Genomic DNA, 27,086 nt, shown 5'->3' on the forward strand with positions numbered 1-27,086 from the left:
GGGAAGGGGGAATGGGAGGGGGAAGGGGAGGGGGAAAAGGAGGAGGGAGGGGAGGGGGAGGAGAGAAGAAGGGGAAGGGGGAGGGAAGAAGGGGAAAGGGTAGGGGGGAAAGGGAGGGGGGAGGGGGAAGGCGGAGGGGGAAGGGGAGAGGGAAGGGGAAGGGAGAGGGGGGAAAGGGGAGGGTGTAGGGGGGAGGGGGAAGGGGAGGGGGAGGGGAAGGGGGGGAGAGGGAAGGGGAGGGGGAGGGGAAGGAGGGAAGGGGAGGACGGAGGGGGGAGGGAGGACGAAGGGGGAGGGAAGGGGAGGGCCAGTCAACAATGACGTTGCAGTTCTCATGGTAGGAGAGCAGCACAACAATCGCGACATCGTCCTGCATCTTCGCAACAACAGCACGAAGCAGATTTTTGGAGACTCACCGATCCTGTGACGCCCTCCAGTACCGGCGTTGCCAGGCGGGGGAAGGGAGACCCGTACATTCGCCCTCTCGCCTCAAGCTCACTCGGACAAAAGCCTCGCACAAATTACACCTGAAGGCCCAATGGCCATGTCTATGCCACAAATCAAGTACGTGAGCGAGTCTGGCGCACTGAATTGAAAATATATAGAATGCTCGTACTCCGTGAAAAGTGTAGCCGCCGTGTCGCCATCTTGGTTAGCACGACTCGACCAACTCACTTCGCGGATCTCATTTGTTTTGAACGTGTCCCAGATTTTAAAAGCCAGACAACTGTTAAAATGCCATTTTCTGCGGCAATAAACTGCTCCAATCGGTTACGGAAGGGTTGTGGAAAGACGTTTCACAGCTGTTTCAAAGACGTTTAATTCATATCGCACAAAATCGACAAAAATCGACACAAAACACGATCGCATAAAAGGTGAAAAAACGCAATCGCTTTTCGCTCTGAATTACGTGCAAAGGTGTGACGGAAATCACCATCGCCCAGCATCGAGTGCCAACCAAGATGGCGCCCGGTAGCTGCATCTCCACCTATGTGGTGTGAATGGCAATGGTCATTCTATATATTTTCAGTTCAATGGTCTGGCGGCTGGGATGGAACATCACGTGATCGCTCTGAGCGAATCAGCGAGCTGCTCTGGCACCGGCTGAGATTCCGTGTATAATGTTGCTCGCTGAAATGCGCTGAGGTAAATATGAAAAAAAAATATGGATCTCGTCAAATATTTTGAGGTAGGCCATGTCCTTCCCAGGCTCAATGGCCATGTCTATGCCAAATATCAAGCACGTGAGCCTCTCCGTTTAGGAGTCTATCGGTAACATTACACACACACAAACTGTGTTTTATATATATATAGATTTTAAAAACATTTCGTAATTTATTAATCAACATTTGGGGGATGCAATAAATATGTAACAAGTTTTGCGATTTTACCACCAATTCATGCCCAAGGGGTCGGGACTAAGGGTCACTGGGGTAAAAACAGGAAAATAATCTTTTTAACTCGAAATTTGATTCTGGGTCACTGCTTGTGGAACTTTTTGCCATCTCTCAACTTTGCTTTAGGTGTGAAGCGTGGGGATTTGTGATGGCATGCCATGGACTTCGCTCTAGTATGACATTGTGAAAGGGACACCAGTGGGGATACTGTATATATACTGTATATATACTGTATATTGCATCCAAATAGCTTCTGTTAAGTGTTATGTAGAACATGAACCCCGTGCCACATAAGCACTTTCTGCAAAGATCTGGTTCCTTATGTGAATAAAACAAAATCCCTCTGATTGTAAAGAAACTTAATTTTATCAATCTGTGATCTGAACACAATCCATTAGACTTTACATATATTTGGTATCTGGTAAACATGTATGCTACATGGCGTGTGGCATATTCCTGCTGTAAATGTGTTCCATACAGCAAAACGCCTTGCTGATATTAGACAGGGCCCCACCAAGGAAAAACTACCACCTTTTCCTGTCAAAGTTGTCTCAGCCGTTCAGTCACCCTATTAGCATATATTTTCAATTTTGCTTCAAATCCAATATCGAGGCCAAAATCCAAAATGCCCATCAAATGCCATTAAATTCGACTTTTTAAGTAGTTGTTGGGCTCGGATATTTGTTCTTTGTTCCTGGAATCAGTTAGTTAAGCCAACCCTACGCAGTATGCGTGGGGCCTAGAACACTACAACCATATGTGTATATACTGTAAGAACACAACCATATGTGCACTGTAAGAATGCAGTGGGACAAGCAATGGAGGAAAAGGGAGAAAATGAAAAGGGGATACGAAGTGGGGGAAGAGAAGAGAGGGTTGAGGAATAGATAAAAGTAGAGAGAGGGGAAGAAACACCCTAAATTAACCTTGTTGTGGGAGGACAGAGTTAACAAGGTTACAAAAATATTTCTGAAAGAAAAAATAATTTGATCTCAAGGGATGAGAGTGTTTGTTTCCAAGGAGAGAAGCAAAGTAAGAATGTTCAGAAGCACACATTTTTCATTTTGTATTCATCTTGCAGAAAAAATGCCACAATTTCATTCGCATGCTGCATGTCAACGGCTCCCATTTGCTGGTCTGTGGAACCAACTCCTTTAATCCTCAATGTGCTCAAATCGTGAGTAAAGATCTTCCCAACTTTATTTGAATCCCAAGTTTTCTACATCTAATTGCACATTGCATTATCGGATCAATCGTAATGAAATTTATTTGCTTTTCACAATGGCATTTTCCCATTATTTCCCCACTCTTCTTTCCTCGTGATGGTCACCTGATAGCTATGATTCAAATCAAAGGCCGTGAGTTAGTGATTGTTTCATTTCAAGAAAGGCTGTATATGCAGTACTGTGAAAAACATCTTGGGCCACCTTGAAAAACAATATTTTTGCGACATTGGCATATTTTGATAAATCTAAGGTGTGATTCTAATCTTAATGATTTCTAATCTTGATCTTAATTTATTTTACAATATTAACGAATTCAATTTCAATATTTGGTGAAATCCAATTTTTCATACAGTAGATATCCGTTTGGAATGCTTTCCTGTAATTTCTGGAGAGATTCCAATGGAGGTTGTTCCATGCATTCTGCAATGTCTCCCATAATTCGTCTTTTGATTTTTGTTGTTTTTAATTTACCTTCCTGTCGAAGTAATCCCAACCAGCTTCTATGATGTTAAGGTTAGGACTTTGAAGGGGACATTCTTTTCACACTTATTACCATCCCAACTCTGATGTTCTTGGGCCTATTCCAGTCTCTTGGCTTTGCCACCTTTACTCAGAAAGCCTGGTATTGGCTTAGCGGTTAGGGTGCCGACTTGGGATCCTAGGATCCTGGGTTCGAATCCCGGTCGATCACTGAATTAACGCCAGGGGGGTTGACTCAGCCTGTCATCCTTCCGAGGTCGGCAAATTGAGGGGTGTGTACCCCGATAGGTACACCGTATCCCTGCGCAATGTGCACATCGTAAGAGGCGACCAAGGGTTGGCGTCAGGAAGGGCATCCGGCCATAAAAACTGCCTCAAACAGGGAACCATGATTGTCATGGGGCCCGCAAGGCTAACCCCCGCTCTAGCGGGGAAAATGGCCTTAAAACGATCATTCATTCATTCATTCACTCAGAAAGGGCTTTTTGACAGCAACTCGCCCACCTTCTGATGCTAGATGGGTCCACTTGAACCCCTGATGTCTGTGCCAGTTCTTATGGGAATTCAGCACTTCATTTTTCTTATATTTCTTAAGGAACGTATCTTTAAATGTTGCTCTTCTATTTTACTGAATTTCTTTGGACTTCCAATCTGTTTTCTCGATCTTTAACTTCTCCAGTCTCATTATGCTTCACTGTATTGTTGCTTGAATGTTACATCAGGAAGTACCTGCTTTGCGGGGTTTATGCTCTCTGGGAATTGCCTTACTGGAGTAAAACTATTATTTTTGGTCTCGTCGAATTTCATATATTGGCAATAGTGTGCATTTATATTATCTGTTGGCTAGAGAAATTTCAAATTGGTGAAAAAGGGGTGGTGTAAGACTTTTGCACAGCACCGCAGCCCTGTTAGTAGTGTGCTCATTTGAGTCATGGACACGCCGATGTAAGATTCGTCAGTTGGGCACTCGTGAGCAAGATATTGTGACACTCCCAACATTAAGCAAGTGGAATATGCTTGAAGCTCGACTATAATGGGCCTAATGATCTCTTCATGTGATGCCTTTGTTGTTTGGATGACCTGTTGCCTGCTGGTGTAATTCTTACAGGACATCGAAACGTTCACGCTGATACCAGACAGTGTGATGGATGGCAGACGGAGATGTCCCTTTAACCCAAATGAGAGCTTCGCATCTATCCTTATTGGTGGGGTTTTAATGTTACTTTTAAAACGAAAAATGCATGGAATTCCTAATTTTGTTGTTTAAAAACAAAAAGGATAAAACATCTTTGTAATAAGATCTTCTACATTTACTATCTGTTTTATCGGTCTTCTTGCATTATATTTTGTCTGTCACTTCTCTGTACTTCTTCATGGGGAACATTTCATACTGTTATTGTCCCAGAGAATTTGACAATAATTGTCCCAGACAATCATTGAAGAATAATAATTGTCCAGGTCACTGTCCAGCACCTTTTCCCATCGGAGTTTCCCATTTTCTCATCACCACAAGCTCCCCCCAATAACACCTCGTTTCATATAGGTTTAAAAATATATACACTACATGGCCAAAAGTACGTGGACACCCCTTCTAATTAGTGTATTCAGCTGTTTCAGCCACACCCATTGCTGACAGGTATATATAATCAAGCACACAGCCATGCAATCATCATAGACAAACATTGGCAGTAGATTGGGCCGTACTAAAGAGCTCAGTGACTTTCAACGTGGTACCGCCATAGGATGCCACCTTTCCAACAAGTCAGTTCGTCAAATTTCTGCCCTGCTAGAGCTGCCCCGGTCAACTGTAAGTGCTGTTATTGTGAAGTGGAAACGTCTCGGAGCAAGAACAGCTCAGCCGTGAAGTGGTAGGCCACACAAGCTCACATAACGGGATCGCCAAGTGCTGAAGCGTGTAGCGCATAAAAATCGTCTGTCCTCGGTTGCAGCACTCACAACCGAGTTCCAAACTTCCTCTGGAAGCAACGTCAGCACAATAACTGTTCGTCGGGAGCTTCACTAAATGGGTTGCCATAGCCGAGCAGCCGCACACAATCATAAGATCACCAAGCGCAATGCGAAGCGTCAGCTGGAGTGGTGTAAAGCTCGCCGCCATTAGACTCTGGAGCAGTGGAAACACGTTCTCTGGAGTGATGAATCGCACTTCACCATCTGGCAGTCCAACAGACAAATCTGGGTTTGGCGGATGCCAGGAGAACGCTACCTACCCGAATGCATGGTGCCAACTGTTAAGTTTGGTGGAGGAGGAATAATGTTCTGGGGCTGTTTTTCATGGTTCGGGCTAGGCCCCTTAGTTCCAGTGAAGGGAAATCTTAACGCTACAGCATACAATGACATTCTAGATGATTGTGTGCTTCCAACTTTGTGGCAACAGTTTGTGGAATGCCCTTTCCTGTTTCAGCCTGACAATGCCCCCATGCACAAATTGAGGTCCATACAGAAATGGTTTGTCAAGATCGGTGTGGAAGAACTTGACTGGCCTGCACAGAGCCCTGACCTCAACCCCATCGAACACCTTTGGGATGAATTGAAATGCCGACTGCGAGCCAGGCCTAATCGGCCAACGTCAGTGCCCGACCTCACTAATGCTCTTGTGGCTGAATGGAAGCAAAAATCCACAGCAATGTTCCAACATCTAGTGGAAAGCCTTCCTAGAAGAGTGTAGGCTGTTACAGCAGCAAAGGGGGGAGCAACTACATATTAATGCCCATGATGTTGGAATGAGATGCTCGACGAGCACATACGAGTGTGATGTTCGTGTGTCCACATACTTTTGGCCATGTAGTGTAAATTCAATCAAGGTATTTATTTATTTATTGACGATCAAAGATGCTTCTTGAATTAATTTATCTCGTTGATTTTCTTCTTCTTTTTAATGCCATGGTATATGTATGTAAAATGATTTCATGCTTGTAAAAAAAAAATATATGTATGTAAAATGATTTCATTTCCACCTCCCTCTTTTTTTGCTCCATTATCTAAGACTCATGGAAACTTATCCTATTTTTTATTTACATTTATGATAAGGACATTAGGAGACAAATAAAAACTTTTAATTTATAACAACACAAAGCTCTATATGGTATCTGATTCGAAAATTAGGTCAGAGTATCATGATGCAGGCAATGCAGGCATTCATATGTCATATGGAAACCCCGAACCAGGAAACTCGATTGACTTATTTTTCTTTGACTATATATATATATATATATATATATATATATATATATATATATATATATATATATATACGTATATACATATATATATATATAAAACACAGTTTGTGTGTGTGTAATGTTACCGATAGACTCCTAAACGGAGAGGCTGACGTGCTTGATATTTGGCATAGACATGGCCATTGAGCCTGGGGCGAACATGGCCGAACTCAAAATATTTGACGATCCATATTTTTTATTCATATTTACCTCAGCGCATTTCAGCGAAGTACCCGCTAATCTCAGCCGGTTCCAGAGCAGCTCGCTGATTCGCTCAGAGCGATCACGTGATGTTCCATTCCCGCCGTCAGACTGATTCGCTCAGAGCGATCACATGATGTTCCATCCCGTCACACGTCACACGTTTTTTCACCTTTTATGCGATCGTGTTTTGTATCGATTTTGTGCGATATGAATTAAATATCTTTGAAACAGCTGTGAAACGTCTTTCCACAACCCTTCCGTAACCGATTGGAGCAGTTTATTGCCGCACAAAACGAGATCCGCGAAGCGAGTTGGTCGAGTCATGCTGACCAAGATGGCGACACGGCGGCTTCACTTTTCACGGAGTATGAGCGTTCTATATATTTTCAATTCAGTGCGCCCGTGATTTGTGGCATAGACATGACCATTGGGCCTTCACGGTGTAATTTGTGCGAGGCTTTTGTCCAAGTGAGCTTGAGTCGAGAGGGCGAATGTAAGGGTTGGGAATGTATGGGTCTCCCTTCCCCCGCCCGGCAACGCCGGTACTGGAGGACGTCACAGGATCGGTGAATCTCCAAAAATCCGCTTCGTGCTGTTGCGAATATGGAGGACTATGTCCGATTGTTGTGCTGCTCTCCGACCATGAGAACTGCAACGTCATTGTTGACTGGCCATCCCCTTCCCTCCCCCTTCCCCTCCCCCCTCCATCCCCCCTCCCTTCCCCCTCCACTCTACCCCTCCCCTTCTCCCCTCCCCCTCCCCATTCTCCCCTCCCCCTCCATTTTCCCCCTCCCCCCTCCCCCTCCCCCCTCCCCCCATTCCCCCCGCCCCCCTCCCCTCCTCCCCTCCACCCCCTCCCATCCCTCACCCTCCCCATCCCCCCCTCTTCTCCCCTCTCCCTTCCCCCTCCCACTCTTCTCCCCTCCCCCCCGTTCCCCTCCCCTCCCCTCACCCCTCACCTCCCCCGCCCGGCAATGCCGGGTACTTCTGCTAGTATATATATATACACACACATACACACACACATGATCTAGGCTCGTGGAAGAGCTTGGACACAGAACAGGTCAGGACACAATATAACAAAGGGAACAGCAGGAAAAAGGGGAAATGCCAATAGCAGTGCAGAGTAAGAAAGTAGAGGGGAGACGTACAAACAAGGGATGCAGATTACAAACAAGAGAGGGGTTGCTGTTGGGCTACGTGTGTCCACCAACCTGTCAGCAATGGAGAAGTGATAGTCCCATTGACTCATCTTCATCATGAGAGATTCCAATCATCATGAATGCCTTGGTTTCCATGGTGGCAAGCTGAGCAAGGTGTGAGTCAGGGTTGCCAGCCCAGAGTGGAGAGCAGTAATCCATCAAGCTGCGGATGAAAGCTTTGCAGGTGGATAAGAGCTTAGGTGTGCCAAGGAAGGACTTTGCACGATGGAGGATGCCCAGTTAGTGTCTGCCTTTGTAGAATGATCGTTTTAAGGCCATTTTCCCCGCTAGAGCGGGGGTTAGCCTTGCGGGCCCCATGACAATCATGGTTCCCTGTTTGAGGCAATGTTTTTATGGCCGGATGCCCTTCCTGACGCAGTGTCTGCCTTTGCAGGCCAACTTTAAAATGTGGCTTGCCCAAGAGAGATCACGGCTGAGAGTGAGACCCTAGAGTTTGAGTGACTGAACCTGAGAAAGAGAGAGAGAGAGAATGAGAATGAATATGAATTTGTGGGACATGTTCCAAGTATTTCACCAGATTGTGATTTTGTCAAGGTTTAAGAAGAGGGACGCCTCATTCCTCTTTCTTCCATCCTAGATAATTTGCATGTAATGCAGACTGATACGAGGCGGCGCTATACGATCCACATTTACATAGAGAGAAATTGGGTGCTCCCCCAATCCTGAACTCCGGGTACTATCATTCATTCATTCATTCATTCATACGCCATTTATTTGATTATGATTTGTAATACCCCATACGAATTTTGCTATACGATAATATTTACATCGATTGTTTGCATTCTCCCCCCCCCCCCCCCCTTGAATCTCCGGAAGCTGCAATTGAAAAAGTCTAAAACCTTCTCCTGCACACCCGAAGTGCAATCACCGGTTTTCAACATATTCTGTCTAGGAATCCATAGAATCAAACAAAGAGGGAAAGATGTCGTGCAAACAGGATACTTGTGAAATCCAAATAAACAACAGTTGCCATGGAAACAGCAATTTTCTAATTTCTAAAATTTGACCTATCAAGTGTTTTAAATGATTGAACGTTATGCATGACAAATTTTGTTGATACATTTTAAAATTGTGGCCTAATAGGTGTTTTACATGTTTTGGATGACCTTGACCTTTGACTACGTTTGGCCAAATATTCTTAACATAAACCACTCGTGTACAAATGAGCTGTGTAAGTTTCACTTTGTATATCGAAAGTTTTCTGAGGTACGGTCATAATAAATTCACAAAAGGGCCATTTGATTATAATGGGGTGAAATTGTTGTCATGGGATCCGTTGACATGTCGAAAAGGCTCATTCGATCCTTCTGATTTTTGCTGAACCAGGCCTGTGATCCAATATGCAAATGCTGTTCAAATTTCAAGTTAATAGGACGAAAGTTGATGATTTTATGTGACCTTGAACATTGACCCTTTCAGCTTCTGACCTCAAAAACAATATGCTTCTAGTTTTTGATTGGTGAATCAATTCAGTGACCCAATAATTTTTGTTCAACCTAACGGAGTACCCTCCCTCCGGATGGCTGGAGATTACTTGCTGTAAAAGGTATCGTCTGTATATTGGATGAAGTTTCTATAGATGTTTGTGTGGTGTGCGTCGTCGAGGATTAATTTTACATCATTATTAGGTCAACATAATTGTCGTGGAAATAATCCGTTGTCCTCCCCATGGTTTTACAATGAGGAGTTTCAATGCTCGGAGAAATACAAAACATCAAGTACATAGCTCAAGTACAGAGATTGACAAAGAAGTCATTTGACAAACCCAATGACAACCAGCCTATCTCTCGCCATCCCTTGTGACAGAGCCCATTGTACTGTTTTTCCAAACCAAGAAGGGTGGTGGGTGACCTTGAAAGTACAGAGGCGATGGTCGTTACTGCTGGACTTTATTACCTCCGCCACCGAAGGTGGATGCTTTGTCTGTTTATCTATCTATCTGTCTGTCTGTGAACAAGATATTTCAAAAGGTTGTGGACGGATTCGGACTAAATTCGGCAGAGAGTTAGTGTATGGGGCATAAAAAAAAGAAAAAAAAAAAGAATTTTTTTTCAAAAAATGTCAAACCAAATGTCGACCACCAAAAAAAGAAAAAAGAAAGAAAATGTCATTTTTTAGTGTATGGGGCATGAACGAAATAATTAGATTTTGGTGAAGATCTGGATTCGGATCCGGCTAGTTGAATTTTTTAAAGTGATTTTTCACCATTGGGAGACGGGGCCAAAAACGATATATAGCAGGATATCTCAAAAGATTATGGACGGATTTGGACGAAACTTTGTGGACAGGTTGTGTGTGTGAAAAGGACGAATCAATTAGATTTTGGTGAAGATCTGAATATGGATTCGGATAAGAAGATTATTTAACTTTTAAGTGATTCTTCACCATTGAGAGATCGGGAAAAAAGCGATATACAACATGATATTCAAAAAAGTTACGGACCAGTTATGGCTAAACTTGGTGGATGAGTTGGTTAGGGGACGAGAACAAGCCAATGAGATTTTGGTGCAGGTCCGAATACAGATTCGGCCCATCAGTGGGATACAAAACATAAACTGTTCAGCCTGGCAGAGGTGTGCGCCCTACCGAGTGCCGTTCTAGTTTACAGTATATATTCAATCAGAGCACAAAATATATTTGGCCGACATCCTCCACCATCCCCCCATTCTCCCTCCACCATTCCCCCATCTCTTGCACAACCTCTGATCGACCACCACCTCCACTAATCCGCAATGGAGAAAGTAAGCATGGTCAAAGATGCCTATGCCTCTGCAGCGATGTGTGGCTGGCACGCAAAGCCCACCAATCCATGCTCGTAATAATAATTACTATTAATAAAAACTTCAGAAAGAACAAAAAAATACAAGATTTTCTTATCCTTTTACTTTTATATTCCAGCTTGATAAGTTTTATGGATCTTGATAAGTTTATGAACTCATGAGTTTTATATCGACCATTTTGTCATACAGATGAATCAATTGAGGCAGAGCGACATCATTGTCCAGGCCTGATGTGTTACGTGAACTTGTGTAAATGCACATGACCAATTCACACTGCCTCTTTTGTGTGGTGGTCCTTGGTAATGACCTGTTGAAATTTCTCCTGTAATTAAGATATCTCTTAAACTCACTTGGGGAAGTTTCTAGAACGCCCCAGAAAACGATACCACTTTTATAGCCATATTCACTGATTATTCCTTTTCGTACACGACTCGGTAAGACAAATCTATAATCTTGAAGACTTCATCAGCTTATGCTGTAGGAATGTATGTAATATGACAACATATTCGGTGTATTTTGTGAAATGATGTAATGATCATCATTGATAAGGTGCAACTTGTCATTTTTGATTGCGACTTCATTTTCCATGCATACCGTAGATGACGAGGTGTACTCAGCCACCACAATGGACTTTCATGGTACGAAACCCATAATATATCGCAGTTTTGGATCACGTCTCACCATCAGCACCATGGAAAACAAACGCTGGCTCAATGGTACGCATAGATCCAGATCCAGTCACATGTGTGCCTGGCATTTGTTTATGATCATGAGTCTTGGGTCGGATGACTTCCATGGGATTAATTACAAGGATCTAGAACTAATGAACAATAAGTTTTACTAGATGGAGCCCCTTGGTTTTGTATATGAGGCCTATGCCTGTGTGGCTGGAGAATATGACTGGATACAGAACACAAGTGCGCATGCGTTCTCTGGGTTTGTGAGCATGTGGAGCATGTGTTTGTGCTCCTAGAACCATCATTTGTTCGCACTGTGCGAAAACCAAGAGGGTCAAACGGTCAAAACCAGAGCACAGATGAGATACTCTTCTTCTTCAGTGAAACGGCCAGGGAATTCAGCTCTGTCCAGAATCTTCAAGTTCCACGTGTTGCTAGAGTCTGCACAGTAAGTAATTCTCAACATATCTCAAAAAAACTAACGGTGAGGGAAATGATAGACTTTTAATGATGTTCATTTCATCTGATATTAAAAAGTCTCTGTAGTTGAGCTAATGGACTGCTTTCCACATTACAATTCCATTTCCTTACATTTCCACTAACTGTCTTCAATGGGGTCCTGGAAGCTTCTTTCTTGCCTACAAAGTCAAGGCTCATGGAAGGGCTAGAACAAAGAATGGCTCAGAATACAACAGAACAAAAATAACAGTAGAAAAGGGGGAAAACACCAACAGCAGGGTTGAGGGACAAAATACAGAGTCTTGGACAAATTAGGAATGTGGGGAGGAATGATGGGTCGAGAAGGATATAGAGAAGGAGACACGGGGTGGAAATGATGGATGCAGAAGCAAACTCTCAGGAAGGAAAACACCAAAGATGGATAGTGGTGGGCTAGGGGAGGGTTAATGGGGAAAGAAAAGATCATGGCTTTGGATTGGGGATGATCGAAGATGGTGGTGGACAGCTGTCTAGAAGACTTTGAGGGAAGAATGAGATTTAAGAGAATGTGGAAGTTGGTTCCACAGGTTAGAAAAAGAGGAACGAATGAGTGGAGGTGAACAGTGGTTCTCGATTTTGGGAATTTCACCAGAAGGGGTTGATGGTGGACCGTGTGCACCTTGCAGATACTTTCCGCTGTTAATATGAATAACATAGCAAACTTCGACATTTACCATGAAAAAAATTCTGTATTTCCTTTTCTTCACTTTCTACAAAATTTACACTTGCATAAAGGATCAGATGACACATTATCTGATAACTTTGATTGAAATACATTTGAGGAGTCATTTCAATTGGACTACCAAACCATGTGAATCTATATGTAACTAGAATGACACTCGGTAGACAACATACCTCTGCCATGCTGAACAGTTTACGTTTTCTATCCCACTGATGGGTCAGATCAAGATCCGACCTGAAACAAAATCTAATCGGCTTGTTCTTGTCACTTGCAGAACTCGTCCACAAAGTTTTGTCATAACTCGTCCACAACTTTTTCAAATATCATGCCACATGTCGTTTTTGGTCCCATCTCTCAATGGTGAAAAATCACTTGAAAAAATTATTGTATCCAGATCTGGATTTGAATCTTCACCCAAATCGAATCAATTCTTCCTTGTCACACACCCAACCTGCCCATCAACTTTTGTCCAAATCCGTCCATACCTTTTTGAGATATCGTGCTATATATCGTTTTTTGTGCAATCTCTCAATGGTGAAGAATCACTTTAAAAAATTGAGATCTAGATGCGGGTCCAGATTTTGACCAAAATCTAATCATTTCGTCCTTGCCACACACTGAACCTTTCCACCGAATTTCGTCTGAATCTGTCCACATGTTCGAGATATTTTGTTCACAGAGGGACAAGCAAACAGACAAACAGACAGGGGTGAAAACATTTGCCATTTGTCTGTGAGCAAGATATCTGAAAATGTTATGGACATTCCCCAAAAGACTGACCTGACAGAAAAACTTGGTGGACAGGTTGGGTGTGTGACGAGGACTAATTAGATAAATTTTGGTGAAGATCCGCATCTGGATACAATAATTTTGAAGTGATTTTTCCCCATTGAGTGATAGGGCTAAAGACTATATTGTTACGTTTGTAGGGGCTAAGGATACCTTAGTTCAGGTAGCGTGTATAGATTAGTGTGCTCCGACTGTCGTGAAGAAGAAGAAACCTCGATGTACCATAAGTAGGGATCCGGTAGACTGTGCGTCGTGGGTAAGCTTGTATCTTCGTCCCCATCACGAGGGGTGGGGCTTGTTAATTAGCGAGGGATTATGGGTAAATTAATCCCCTGTGTGTCATTGCCTCTGTATTTTCTCCTTTGTTCCTTATGACACCGCATTAGACACCCAGCCAGAATCCCACATTTAAACACTTATTAATAAAAACCACCGGAAACCAGCCATGAAGCACTACCGCTGATTACCCCGACTTGGTAAGAGCGCACAGGACAGGCAGCTCCGTGGAGACACGTCCAAGGAGCAGTGATTGGTCGAGGGTTTGATTGATGGGAAGGACTGGTAAGGTGGCACGCACTGATTGGTAAAGCAGGACAGATGACATCAGAGCCTGGTCGATAAAAGAATGCACTGGCGGACATTTTCCTCTCTTCCTTGGCTTCTCATTCTGGATGCGATAGCGGACGGTTGTGTGCCGGCATCTTCTCGCCCCTTCTGATTTGGACACCATCACGAGCGACCGTGTTGGGAGATATTGCTGGTGGTCGTGAAGAGGAAGATCTGCGGTTTTCCAAGCAAGAACGGTGGGTGGACGAGCGCTGCTTGCTCGCTGCAGCTCGATGAGGCTGGAAAAGCGGGCTGCACGCCTGCCATTCGCTACGTGCGATGATGCCTAGGTCGCGCCAACGAACGAGCGCATTTCCCCGCCAATGTCTCAGACGATCTTTGGCGATTACTGACGAGACACCCCAGCCGATTTTAGCGAAGTCCCCTACAAAATAACATATATTTATTTTCAGTTATTTTTCCCATTTTCTGTATACACGTCTGTGTGGAGGGTCCCACAATTTAGGAATTTAGTTTTATTGTGCATTTATTTGTTACTGGCATTGTCTTTTATAAACCTGTTTATTTTTTGTACATTTTAAACTTGTGTTGTTTGAGTTAGTTTATTGCAGGGTCGAAGACACCGGGTGGAAGCCGTTCAGGTAAGCGCTCCGGTCCCCCCCGCCCCCAACCCCCACTTGCCCCCATGCATATCCTCCGCTGTATTTTTTGACTGAACGCCTCGGAGTTAAAGCTGGTTCGGCAATCTGTTTGCTTGGACGGTTTTAATCACCAGTAACACGACAATATATAGCACGATATCTCAAAAGGTTGTGGACGGATTCGGACGAACCTTGGTGGTCGATGTAGGTAGGTAACAAGACCAAGCCGATTAGATTTTGGTTCAGGTCCGAATCCAAATCCGACCTATCAGTGGGATACAAAACACAAACCGTTCAGCTTGGTGGGAGGTATGACCTCTACCGAGTTCCGTTCTAGTTTCAAATAAAACAATTTTGCAAGCGTCATATTTAATTTTATATTGTTAAAACCTAACACGGCATTTCAACATGTGACAAGTTTTCCAGAAGCATGATGAATGACTGCTTTGCTCAAATGACTTATGGCAAAGAGTTTAGGTCAATATGCAATACTGTGAAGCAGGGAATGGGATATCAAATTCCGTGAATTTGGACTTTTGGCAGAAATATAATAAAAAGGCCAATGGCTTGTAAGATAATTTTGCTAAAACTCAGCCATACTGATTCCAACTTGTACCCCTGGGAGGATGTGGGTGGTTGAACTGTTCATCAAAAACAAAACATGCCCTTCAGGTGACAGCTTCCAGGTCCCCTTTTGTATATGTAGACAGAATGATTAACAATCGATATGCAAACGTTGTATAACATAGTGTTGTTTGTGTGCAGGAAGATATTGGTGGGCTGCGTGTGCTCCAGAAGAAATGGACGAGTTTTGTGAAGTCTCGCCTAGAATGCAGAAATGGACCGCAAGCACTTCCATTCGGCCTCCTGAAAGATGTTGCAATGAGCGTGTCCAACAGTATCAACAATACCACCTTCTATGCTCTGTTCCATACACAGTGGTGAGGTTTGCCATTAATTTCCCAGCAGTCATTCAGGCCTTTGAAACTTGGCCAGAGTGCCGGCGATAACTCGCCTACACTTCTTGAAAGATATACCGGGGGATTTTTCTTTAACGACCACCAACTAATGTCAGCAGATGGGACACCGTTTAACGTCCATCCGAGGGACAGCACACACGTTGCCTCGCCCTGCATGCGGAATACCAGGATGACGGTTTAAAGCTGGGCCGAGATTCAAACACCACGCTAGACAGCTCAAAGATGGGGGTGCGTACTACCGGGATATCCTGCCAGCCCAGCACATAGATACTCACCAAATACTAACTGTTTGGTTTCACTTCTGGAATGTGAGTGCAAGACTTATCTTGATGTAATTTCTTTTCTTTAAAAAAAAAAGTAATTACTGTAAGATGATTACCAGACCCGGGGGTGTAATGATTAGGACGTCTGCTGGGAGGTCTATGGTCAAACTATGGCCGAGTCATACCAATGACTCAAAAATGGTACGTGCTGCTTCCTTGCTTGATTTTAACAGCATTTAAAAGGACTAGGGCATGCCCGTACTATATATATATCTAAAATTATATCCCCCCCCTCTATTTACATGGAATGGTTTGGTCCATTCGCAAAGCCAAAGGCAAAGCGAACGGCTTGCGAGTACGGTGACAATCCCCCCCCTCTATTTACATCAAATGGTTTGGTCCATTCGCAACGACCACAGAACCCCCCCCCCCCTCTATTTACATGAAATGGTTTGGTCCATTCGCAACGCCAAAGCGAACGGCGAACGGCTAAATCGCCATAGCTCGGTAACTACTTGTCCGATTAATTTCAAACCTTGAAAAGGCACATCCTCGGGTCCCCAGCAATATACCTGGCAAGTTTAAAGTATATCGGACCCGTGGTTGTCGAGAAACAGCGGTCACAGACAAACATACAAACATACAAACAAACATACACACAGAGATTAGTGGAATTATAGATAGATAAGAGCATGGACAAACAACCATGCGGAGGAGGAAATTCCTCCTCAGGAAATGCCCCGATGAGTGTAGCGGGAAATGCAGCACCATTGTTGTGACGTCACTGGTACCCAGAGTGACCCGGGACATGACGTCACTTCCCCAAAGCTCAGTGGCCGTGTTTGCTTCATCTAACAGGTTCTGTGTTTTGTCTCGTGTATTCGTCTGTACACCCATGTGCGTGAGTTGTGTGTTTGGCACTTCCTCTACGAACCTCAGATCCTGTTCAAAAATAATAATCATTTTTGAAAGCATGTATATATAAGCAGCATGTATGTCCATGTATATATAATAGTGCAAAATGGAGAAGATTGTCATGGGGACCGCAAGGCTAACCCCCGCTCTAGCAGGGAAAATGGCCTTAAAATGCACGTTGTTGTTGTTGTTGTTGTTGTATATATAAGCAGCCCTACTTTTTGTGTCACTGCTGATGTCATGCTATGGCCAAACCAAGGAAAGCAATGCAACCCAGAAAGAACAAGCTTTTGAAAAAAATGTAAATGTAGTCCCAATGCATTTGGAGATGTAACTTCCTCCATCTGTGATTATTGTGCCCAACCCTTGATCGTGACCACTGGTACAATTACCATAGATTTATGGAATGTCTAAAGACGTTCAATCTCTTGGATCGACCTTTGTAATTGAATAAGCCTGTTAAGAGGCCATCTATTTATTGCATATACATAAATGATGTTGAAACCTCTCCTCCATATATGCCTCACGTGCTCCTTTCCCTTTGTTACTATATTTACTCCCAACCTTCTTTTTCACCTCTCCACATTCCTTTATCGTTATTTTCTTTCTCTCTCTTATCATCCTCCATGCTTTTACTTTCGTCAATTTGTACTCTGTTTTATCTTCAAGTAGTACGTACATAATAAACAGTCGGGGAGCCAAAATCTCACTGCATACCTGTGTGCATCAATCCTGTGATGAGTCAGAAGCAAACATTAAGCTCGTGAGCAGTCAAACCTCTCACAAGTCTGGTGACACCTAGCAAAGTCTGTCTCTGGTACACATTCCCCTCCTACACCTTCACTCTTAAAAGATTGTCGTTTGGACATTGTTTTGAAAAAAGCTGAATATCTTAATACTGTACTGTCTTTACTGAAAAGGCCAGGTTCCAATCCTCCCTCCCCATACTCAAACCTACCTACCTACCCCTTTTTCGGATCACAGATTGCTTTCTGTAGTAGGTAGACTTCACCCTCACAAAGATTGACAAGTTCCTTCGCCAAACGTGACGCATTTGCAACTGGACCAGAAAACATTAGCACTGTAATCCTAAAGAACGGCGCTTCATCCCTGTCCTCTCTTCTTTCCTCGGTCTTTTTCCAGGTCCTTATCAGATGGTCCCCCATCTTCATCATGGAAACTTGCCAGTGTCACCCATATTTACAAAAAGGGTTACTGGTCCATTCCACTCCAATACGCACTAGTCAGCCCTCTCTCTCCGTCCACATCAGAGTGATGGAATCTATCATTGCTACGGATCCCAGGAATAGTCTCTTCTCCAACTTTCTCATCTGTCATCATCAGTTTGGCTTCTGCTCTACATATACTACCATGCACATGTTGATGCTTTTAACACAACAAATAAATTGATGAACTAAATCTCAAAATGAGAGATCAGGGCCCAGCAGCCGAGCAATATGTATCGTCGCAGCTCCTTCATCAGCCCTTGAGGAGTTGTGTGCTTGTGCTTAAGATTCACTTCTGTAGACTTTTCATCCAGTTCCAGATTCGTGACTTTTTATATTGATTCATGACTCTTTTTATATTTTATTTTATATTTTCTAGCATTATATTGTGTCTGTGCAACACTCAACCCCGTTCAAAAAAGTAGTGCCTGAACGCAGATTCCCCTGCGACCTCGATATGTTTGTCTATCCGAAAGCTCTCGTTTCTCTTCATTCTTTGTTTATTGATGTATGTGAGTGGTTCTTTCCCAGCAACCCTTGAGCAAAAGCCGACACAGTGGAAAATCCACCCAGGCTCTCTCGTCGAGTCTGTGGTCTGCGATATGCTACTCGCCCCGAGGGGAAATGCAACATCTCTGAGCAAATTCGGACCATGAATGTGTATAGCTTGGTGGTGTTGGCTTAGCGGTTAGGGTGCCGGCTTGGGATCCTAGGATCCTGGGTTCGAATCCCGGTCGATCGCTGAATTAACGCCAGGGGGGTTGACTCAGCCTGTCATCCTTCCGAGGTCGGCAAATTGAGTACCAGCTTGCTGGGATGAATGATCCCGGTGTGTACCCCGGTTTAGAATAGGTACACCGTATCCCTGCGCATCGTAAGAGCGTGACCAAGGGTTGGCGTCAGGAAGGGCATCCGGCCATAAAAACATTGCCTCAAACAGGGAACCATGATTGTCATGGGGCCCGCAAGGCTAACCCCCGCTCTAGCAGGGAAAATGGCCTTAAAACGATCATTCATTCATTCATTCATTCAATGTGTATAGCTCCTCGCACAAAGCTTACATCTTCTCTTGTTAATCTTTTTGAACCTCTCTCTTTTTGTGCACTGTATATTTTGTTAAAAGGTACCAAAGAATAATTAGGATTATCGTAGTGCAAAAAATGGTATCTTTTCATTCAGTTTGACTCAAAATGTGTATACCCACTAGTCACCTGATTGGCCAGGCTTCATTCCGTCGCACGTCAGGATGCTTACAGGAAAGAGTCCGGATAAAATGTGGGTGAGCTCACTTTGACAGCGCAAACCAGGATAGCTAAATTACATGGAAATGTAGTAATGGGACCAGCATGGGTTTCCACCGTGGATGAGTAGTTCATGGAGACCCCCAAAAGAGTATAACAAGTATAACGATTCGATGGTTAATCTGGTAGATAAGGGAATAATGTTTAGTAATATAAAGCCAGACTTTAATAACTATGTGCCTTCCTACAGGGATGAGCTGAAGTATTCGGCTGTATGTGCCTACTCACAGAAAGATATAGAAGCAGCTTTTGTTGGGCGCTTTTTCAAGTTCTCACCAACAGACAAGAATGAAGAGCAGCTGCCCGTCCGTCCAGGCACTGTAAGTTCTTTAGAATCTCAGATGCAACCTTTTTTGAAAGTTGTCATATTTATTGCAGATTTGCAATATCCAATATCCCTCAGGGCTCTGTCCTGTCTCCAACACTCTTCCTTCTTTTTATCAATGACCTTCTTTCTTCTACAAATAATCAAATGCACTCATATGCTGATGACTCAACGTTGCACTCCTCCATGTTTTTCCCATCTGCTCCATCTTCCCTCACTCGCTCTGCATCTCGTTTGATCACAGCCACCTCTTTAAATTCAGATTTGCACAAGATTTCCCAGTGGGGCAAATATAATCACGTTAAATTCAATGCTTTTAAAACTAAATTTCTTCCCATATCTCTCTCTAAAACTCTTCTGAACTCTCCAATCTCCTTTGAAAGCTCCACAATTACACCATGCGATACAATAAACCTACTAGGTATTACCCTAACTTCAAATTTATCCTGGAATCCACACATTACACAAATAGCTAAACCTGCCTCGAAGAAACTAGGAGTCCTGTTCAGATGTCGAAGATTCTTCTCCTCTCAACAGTTGCTTCGACTATAGAAAGGATTGATTCGTCCTTGTATAGAGCACTGCTCTCACATCTGGGGAGGTTCTAGCTCCACATACTTACTGGACAGAATTGAATCCAAAGTAATTCGACTTATCAACTCTCCCAATCTGACCTCAAAACTCGACCCGCTCAAATTACGTCGCAAAGTTAGCTCTCTTTCTCTTTTCTACAGATATTACTTCGGTTTTTGCTCCCAAGAACTTGCTGCTTGTGTGCCTCCGCCATTAGCAATACTCAACAAGCCACTACATCTCATGATTATTGTGTGGCCATTGGCAACTCAAGGGTGGGCCGTTATGTTTGTTTCTTCCCCTCCACTGCCAAACTCTGGAACTCTTTACCTTCCCCTATCTTTCCAAACACTGATCTTCCCCTTTTCAAAAAGCAGATTTTCTGCTTTCTCAAAACTCTTCGACTATTCTCTCCTTCTTCACTTTTCTATCAATGCAGCTCTTTTATTTAGGCCTGGCCTTGATGAGAACGACATAGTCCGTGCCTGGAGCCTTCTACATATAAAAAAGAAACATCAGTTTTTTGTTTTTTTAAAGAGTTTTTGGTAGCAGAAACTGTTTTTGGAAATGATATAATTATTTGCTTTTTATTTTTAGTGAGGGAATGTGGGTGCTACTGCTTTACGTAGGTGGCAATTTATCGTCCTTCCCAAGTTCCCTTAAGGCATTTATTTAATAGTTCATCATAAGTCACCTGCTGATCAAACTAGGTGAGATGGGCAGAATAGAACCTCTCTTAAAGATCATTAGTGAGTCGCCTGGGTTTTAATTTTTATATTTACAACAATCCAATGAACCTGTATAACCAGGCTATTTTGTTCCGCTGTGGGATTGAAGGTCTGCCACAACTCGCATTGAGGGGTGTTTGACATATTTGGCATGCTTGTCAAGTGCAGGCTGGTGAAGGTGGGTAGTCATGCTATTTGAGGAAACAAAGTACAAACCAGTGGAGAAAAAAAAAAAACCAGTTCTTTTCACCACTTGACGAAACAGTCAGCTCTGACAATCTAATATGTTAATGCTCCTGAGACTAGCTGAGGTTTCAGAAGCACAGAATCTAAATTAAAAAACCCTATAACTATTATTATGGTAGGATGACCAAGAGGTAAGCACACTTGACTTGCCTCCAAGTTGTATAGCCTGGGTTTGAATCCTGACCCAGATATAAACTGTCATCTTGGTGTTTCACAGGTAGGGTGATTCGTCAGTGTGTGTGCTGTCCTTCGGATGGATGCTAAATTGTGCGTCCTGTCTGCCGACATTAGTTGGGGAACATAAAAGATCCCAAAGTGTCCTTCGAGAAGAGTAGGTGAGCTTTCGCTGGCAATATGGCCAAGTTCCAAATGCCTCATGCCCTAACTACTACTGGGAAGGCAATGCCACAGCAGCCAATCTAGTCCTTGCCAAGAAACTGCTTAGGCAGCACCGATGCTCTGTAACGCAGTGCGATATATCAGAATCAGAATAAATTTTATTTATATAAACTAAAATTTTGTTTCTGGTGCACCCTCAGTGTCTGACCCCGGAGCTGCGTCAGAAGGGTTATACTTCATCACAGGAAATTCCCGATGAGAGTTTGCGCTTCCTGCAGGATAACCCCCTCCTCACTACTGTTATACGTCCATCAAGAGACAGGCCACTGCTAATGATGACGCATACTCGATATACCTGCATTGCTGTTGAACCATCTTCACCACTTGCACCTCAACCATACACACTGCTCTACCTGGGCACAGGTAGGGAAGCCTTAAACTCCCACATGTCCCATATATTTACCATCAGTATCATGCCCATAGTTTTCATCTATTAATAAAAGGACAAGCGTCCTTCCGTATGTTTGTCACGCATAGAAGAAGAAGGACCTCACACTTTAATGTAGCAGTTACTGTTGTCGAGAGTAATGAAAATGGTCCCGTTGTAATCGATTTACATGTTGGAAAGCTAATGATTGATCCTAGAACACAATTTTGTGTCCGTTTAATCATATAAGTGCCCGTTTTAAAAGCCTGTTTCTGGGATTGAGAAGAAGAAGGAATGGGACCTTAATGCAGCGGTGTCAAGGGTAACATGTTTTAGTCCGCTACCGAGAGGGGACTCGAGGTTTGCTTTCCGTCTGTCTGTCCATACGACTGTCCTATTTGTGGTTTTCTGCACTTTTTCCCCATACACTCTAACATTTTCAACTAAAACTTTGTACATGGCTTTATTATGACAAGTTACAGAAAAAGTTTGAGGTTCGGAGTGTTTCGCCAAATTTCATGGAGTATGCTCTTCAATATGCTCTTGGCAAAGATCCCTTCAGCCATTCCCAAGTTATCGCGGTAATTAACACCTATCATAGATGGACAGACATCCTGGGTTTTGAGGACTAGGGTGCCAGCTTAGGATCCTAGGATCCTGGGTTCGTAATCCCGATCGATCGCTGAATTAACGCCAGGGGGGTTGACTCAGCCTGTTCATCCTTCCGAGGTCGGCAAATTGAGTACCAGTTCACTGGTAATTCCCTGTTTGTCGTTAAAGGCGGCAAAAAGGGTTGGCGGCAGGAAGGGCATCCGGCTGTAAAACATTGCTTCAAAAAGGGGACCAAAAAACAACAACAACCACGGTCCCCGAAAAAGGCCAACCCCCGCTTTGTGGGGAAAAATGGCCTCTAAATGTGGTTATTTATTTTATATTATATATAGATGGACAGACAACCCGAAAACATAATGCCTCGGGCAACTTCATCATTGGAGGCATTAAGAGCTGAACTGCGTTAGTGTATAGCTTATACTAACTTATTTAGTCACCTAACTGCATGAACACACAGCGACCATAATATAAATGCCCAATACTAATTTTAAGAAAAACAGTTTACAATGTTACTCTGCGCTTGTACTGTATTGCATGCAATATGAAAATACACTCTGAAAACAATATGAAAATGGACACCACTTTATAATGTTTTCCTTCTTGATTTCGCACTTGCAAAGTCTTTGCCGATGTCAGAGAAATCCAACTTTCTCAAAATGTCACATTGGGTGAGCATGATGGCAAGGCAGTTGAGACGATCCTGGCCCAAGGTGGCTCTCGGTTCATTCTTTATGAAGTCCCATACGAGAGAATGACCGTATATATATATATATATGTGTGTATACACATTCCTATATATATTTAGTCGTATATTTCCTTTTGCCCATATGTCTGTGTCGATGTCAATTAATCAAGTGAAAGTAACATTCCAAGATGCTCCATTATAAGATTCGGCCTACTGTATAAAACAATTCTATTGTTCGTGGTTGAATGATTGCGTCATTTTGATGTGATGATGCCGATCCTCCCATCAAAGGTCATGTGATTTGTGTGGTATGTCACTCATTGCTTGTCCGGTATTACTCTGTTTTTAATTTAAACGTTGGGTTATTTATATTAGATCTTGAATTCCTGTCTCCCATCTCTAACTTTGAGACGAGGGAATAAATAATACTAGCTTTATAAAGAAATAAATGTATCGTTGTAGCGGCTGCCGCTGGGGTTTCACAATCGCCTTGCACCTATCAAGGACGCGGAGCGATCACCATGCCGGGCTCGTCCAGGACGCCCGGGCAGGCTCGCCCTCAACTTGCCAGGCCGCAGCCAGGACGCTGGGCCACGCCCCCTGGCGCCGGGCCTGGGCAAACCCCCTGGGTTAATAGATATATATTGCTGACCGATAAACGGGTTTTCAGAGTGCCTGAGTGTTTGATTTCAATAAAGCAACTCAGATGAATTCCAGCTTTTTGTCGCGTCCATTCTTCTGATCGACGTGGGAGCCCCAGCTCCTTCATTGGTGACCTATCGACATGGACACGGCAGTCGCCCTTCAACTGCCTACCTTCTGGGAGGCTCACGCTGCGGTTTGGTTCGCACAGGCGGAGTCCCTGTTCGCCCTGCGAGGCATCACGGCCGACGACACCCGCTTCCACCATGTGGTAGCTGCGCTCGGGTCGGCTACCGCAGCCCGCGCCCTGAGCCTCCTCGAAAGCCCGCCAGCCGCTGACAAATACGGCGCGATTAAGCAGCTTCTCCTCGATGCTTTCGCCCTCCCATCGGCGGAACGCGCACGGCGCCTGCTCGAACTGCCTGAGCTCGGCGACACGCGCCCTTCCGAGCGAATGGACTACATGCTTTCACTGCTCGGCGAGCACTCTCCGGCATTCCTGTTCCGGGAGCTGTTCCTCCGTCAGCTGCCTAACCCGGTACGCCTCGCCCTGGCAAGCACGACGATCACAGATCCCCGGGCCCTTGCCAGAGAAGCCGACAAGATCTCCGCTGCAGGACGGCGCATCGCAGCGGCGACATGGGACCCACCGCCGTCCGACGCAACAACCATGGCGCCCGAGCACCCGGCACGGCCGACGGCCGAACTGCCGACGCAATTGGCGGCCGCTCTACCGTGCCGACCACCTCCACCCGACCAAGCGTGGTGTTACTATCATGCCAGGTTCGGACAAAAGGCCCGGACATGCCGACCCCCGTGCACCTTCGGCAGGCCGGGAAACGGCCGGGCCGGCGTTCATTACCAGCCATGAGCGCCGGCCATACGGGCAACTTACTGTTCATCACGGATACAGCGTCCGGACGGCGCTTCCTGTGCGACACCGGCGCCCAACTGAGCGTCATACCCGCCTCTGACCAGGACAGGCAATCCGCGGTTTGCGGCCCCTCCTTAGTTGCGGCCAACGGATCGACTATCCGCACCTTCGGCCCGCGCAACGTCACCCTCTGCTTCGGCGGCCAACGCTTTGCTTGGACGTTTGTAACCGCCAACGTGCCCGTGGCTCTGCTAGGCGCCGACTTCCTCTGCGCACACGGACTGCTGGTGGACGTCCAACGGCGTCGTTTAATCAACGCTGAAACCTTCAGCTCCCTGGTATGCACATTGAGCAGCTCCGCGCCGACCGAGCTGGCATGCACCGTCCCGGCGGCGAACGAGTTTGCTCGCCTGCTCACGGAGTTCCCGGCCCTCACGCGGCCGACGTTTTCGGCCGTCGCAGTACGGCATGGGATCGAGCACCACATACCAACCACGGGCCCGCCGGTCTACGCCAGGGCCCGCCGCCTCGACCCAGCCAAGCTCGCCGTAGCGAAGGCCGAATTCGACGCGTTGGAGCACCTCGGCATCGTGCGGCGCTCCGATAGCGCGTGGGCCTCGCCACTGCACATCGTGCCAAAGCCGGGGGGTGGATGGCGCCCGTGTGGCGACTACCGCCGTCTGAATGACGCTACCACCCCCGACAGGTACCCGATCCCGCATATCCAAGACTTCTCCGCCCGTCTGGCGGGACGGGTCATTTTTTCGAAAATTGATCTCATACGGGGATATCACCAGGTACCTGTCAGGGCGGCCGACGTCCCTAAAACGGCAGTCATCACGCCGTTCGGCTTATTCGAATTCTTGCGGATGCCGTTTGGTCTCAAGAACGCGGCTCAGGCGTTCCAGCGCTTGATGGACGGCGTGCTGCGTGACCTGCCGTTCCTTTTCGTTTACCTGGACGACATCCTCGTCGCCAGCACGTCCCGGGCCGAGCACCTCCTCCACCTCCGAACACTGTTCGAGCGCCTCAGCGAGCACGGCCTCATCGTCAACCCGGCCAAATGCCACTTCGGCACGACGGCCGTTGATTTTTTGGGCCACCACATCACCAAGAACGGGGCCGTGCCGCTGCCAACCAAGGTCGAGGCCATCACCATGTTCCCGCGTCCCCGCACCATAAAGGCCCTGCAGGAATTCCTGGGAATGGTGAATTTTTATCACCGCTTCGTGCCCCGCGCTGCTCACCTCATGCGGCCCCTCTATGAAGCCCTCCGAGGCAAGCCGGCCAAGCACGACATCGTCTGGTCCGCAGCAATGGATGCGGCCTTCCAAAGCTCAAAGCGGGCCCTCGCCGACGCAACACTGCTCGCTCACCCGGTGCTCAACGCTCCCATCGCCCTCACCACGGATGCCTCCGACTACGCGGTGGGCGCCGTCCATGAGCAATGGGTGAACGGGGTTTGGCAGCCACTCGCTTTTTTCAGCCGGCAGCTCCGGCCGAACGAGCTCAAATACAGCACGTTTGACCGGGAGCTCCTCGGTCTACACCTGGCCGTCCGCCATTTCCGCCACCTCCTGGAGGGCCGACCTTTCACGGCGTTCGTCGACCACAAGCCGTTGATTTACGCCATGGCCAAGGTCACGGAGCCATGGTCGGCCCGCCAACAGCGCCACCTCTCCGCCGTGTCGGAGTTTACCACGGACATCCGGCACGTCGCCGGCAAAAACAACGCCGTGGCCGACTGTCTGTCCCGGGCCAGCGCGAACGCGGTCCACCTGGGCGTGGATTTTGCGCTTATGGCGGCGGACCAAACCACCGACACCACGGTGCAAGCCCTCCGGGCGGCGGACACGGGCCTCCGCCTGGCCGACATCCCCTGCGCGGACACTGTCCTGCTCTGCGACGTCTCCCAAGGCCAGCCTCGCCCCATCGTGCCCGTCACCTGGCAACGCCGCATCTTCGCCTCCCTCCACGGCCTTTCCCACCCGGGCCGGAAAGCTTCCCAGAAGCTGGTGTCGGCGCGTTTCGTCTGGCACGGCCTTCGTCGGGACGTCCGCGATTGGACCAGTGCCTGCACGGCCTGCCAACGGGCCAAGGTCCACCGACACACCCAGGCCCCGCTGGCACCTTTCACCGTGCCCGAACGACGTTTCGACCACGTCAACGTGGATCTGGTGGGCCCCCTCCCCCCGTCACGGGGGTTCACACACCTGCTCACCATGGTGGACAGGACCACCAGGTGGCCGGAGGCCGTTCCCCTCGTCTCCACCACCACCGCCGACGTGGCGCAGGCTTTCATCGCCACCTGGGTCGCCCGCTTCGGCGCACCGGCGGACATCTCGTCAGACCGCGGACCACAGTTCACCTCCGAGCTGTGGGGCGCGGTCGCCCGCAACCTGGGGGTCAAGCTCCACCGTACTACGGCCTACCACCCCCAAGCAAACGGGTTGTGCGAGCGATTCCACCGCTCCATGAAGGCCGCGCTCATGGCCGGCCTTCAAGACGGCGGTTGGGCCGACAGGCTGCCGTGGGTCCTTTTGGGCC

General features: G+C 46.1%; 1 protein-coding gene across 10 annotated transcripts in view; it reads left to right on the top strand.

Annotated features, from left to right (window-relative positions):
- The window catches only part of LOC137431223 (semaphorin-4D), a 61,173-nt gene that overhangs the window by 22,660 nt on the left and 11,427 nt on the right, over positions 1 to 27,086 (top strand). For all 10 annotated transcript variants that reach the window (XM_068122310.2, XM_068122307.2, XM_068122306.2 and 7 more), the window contains 7 exons: positions 2,479 to 2,574; positions 4,212 to 4,308; positions 11,149 to 11,265; positions 11,523 to 11,674; positions 15,169 to 15,344; positions 19,279 to 19,408; positions 21,500 to 21,722. In XM_068122310.2, the coding sequence (XP_067978411.2) occupies positions 2,479 to 2,574; positions 4,212 to 4,308; positions 11,149 to 11,265; positions 11,523 to 11,674; positions 15,169 to 15,344; positions 19,279 to 19,408; positions 21,500 to 21,722 (991 nt within the window). The remainder of the gene's footprint in view (positions 1 to 2,478; positions 2,575 to 4,211; positions 4,309 to 11,148; positions 11,266 to 11,522; positions 11,675 to 15,168; positions 15,345 to 19,278; positions 19,409 to 21,499; positions 21,723 to 27,086) is intronic.

This window comes from Myxine glutinosa, chromosome 7 (genome assembly GCF_964187855.1).
Source record: "Myxine glutinosa chromosome 7, kmMyxGlut1.1, whole genome shotgun sequence".
In the NCBI taxonomy this organism is placed as follows: domain Eukaryota; kingdom Metazoa; phylum Chordata; class Myxini; order Myxiniformes; family Myxinidae; genus Myxine; species Myxine glutinosa.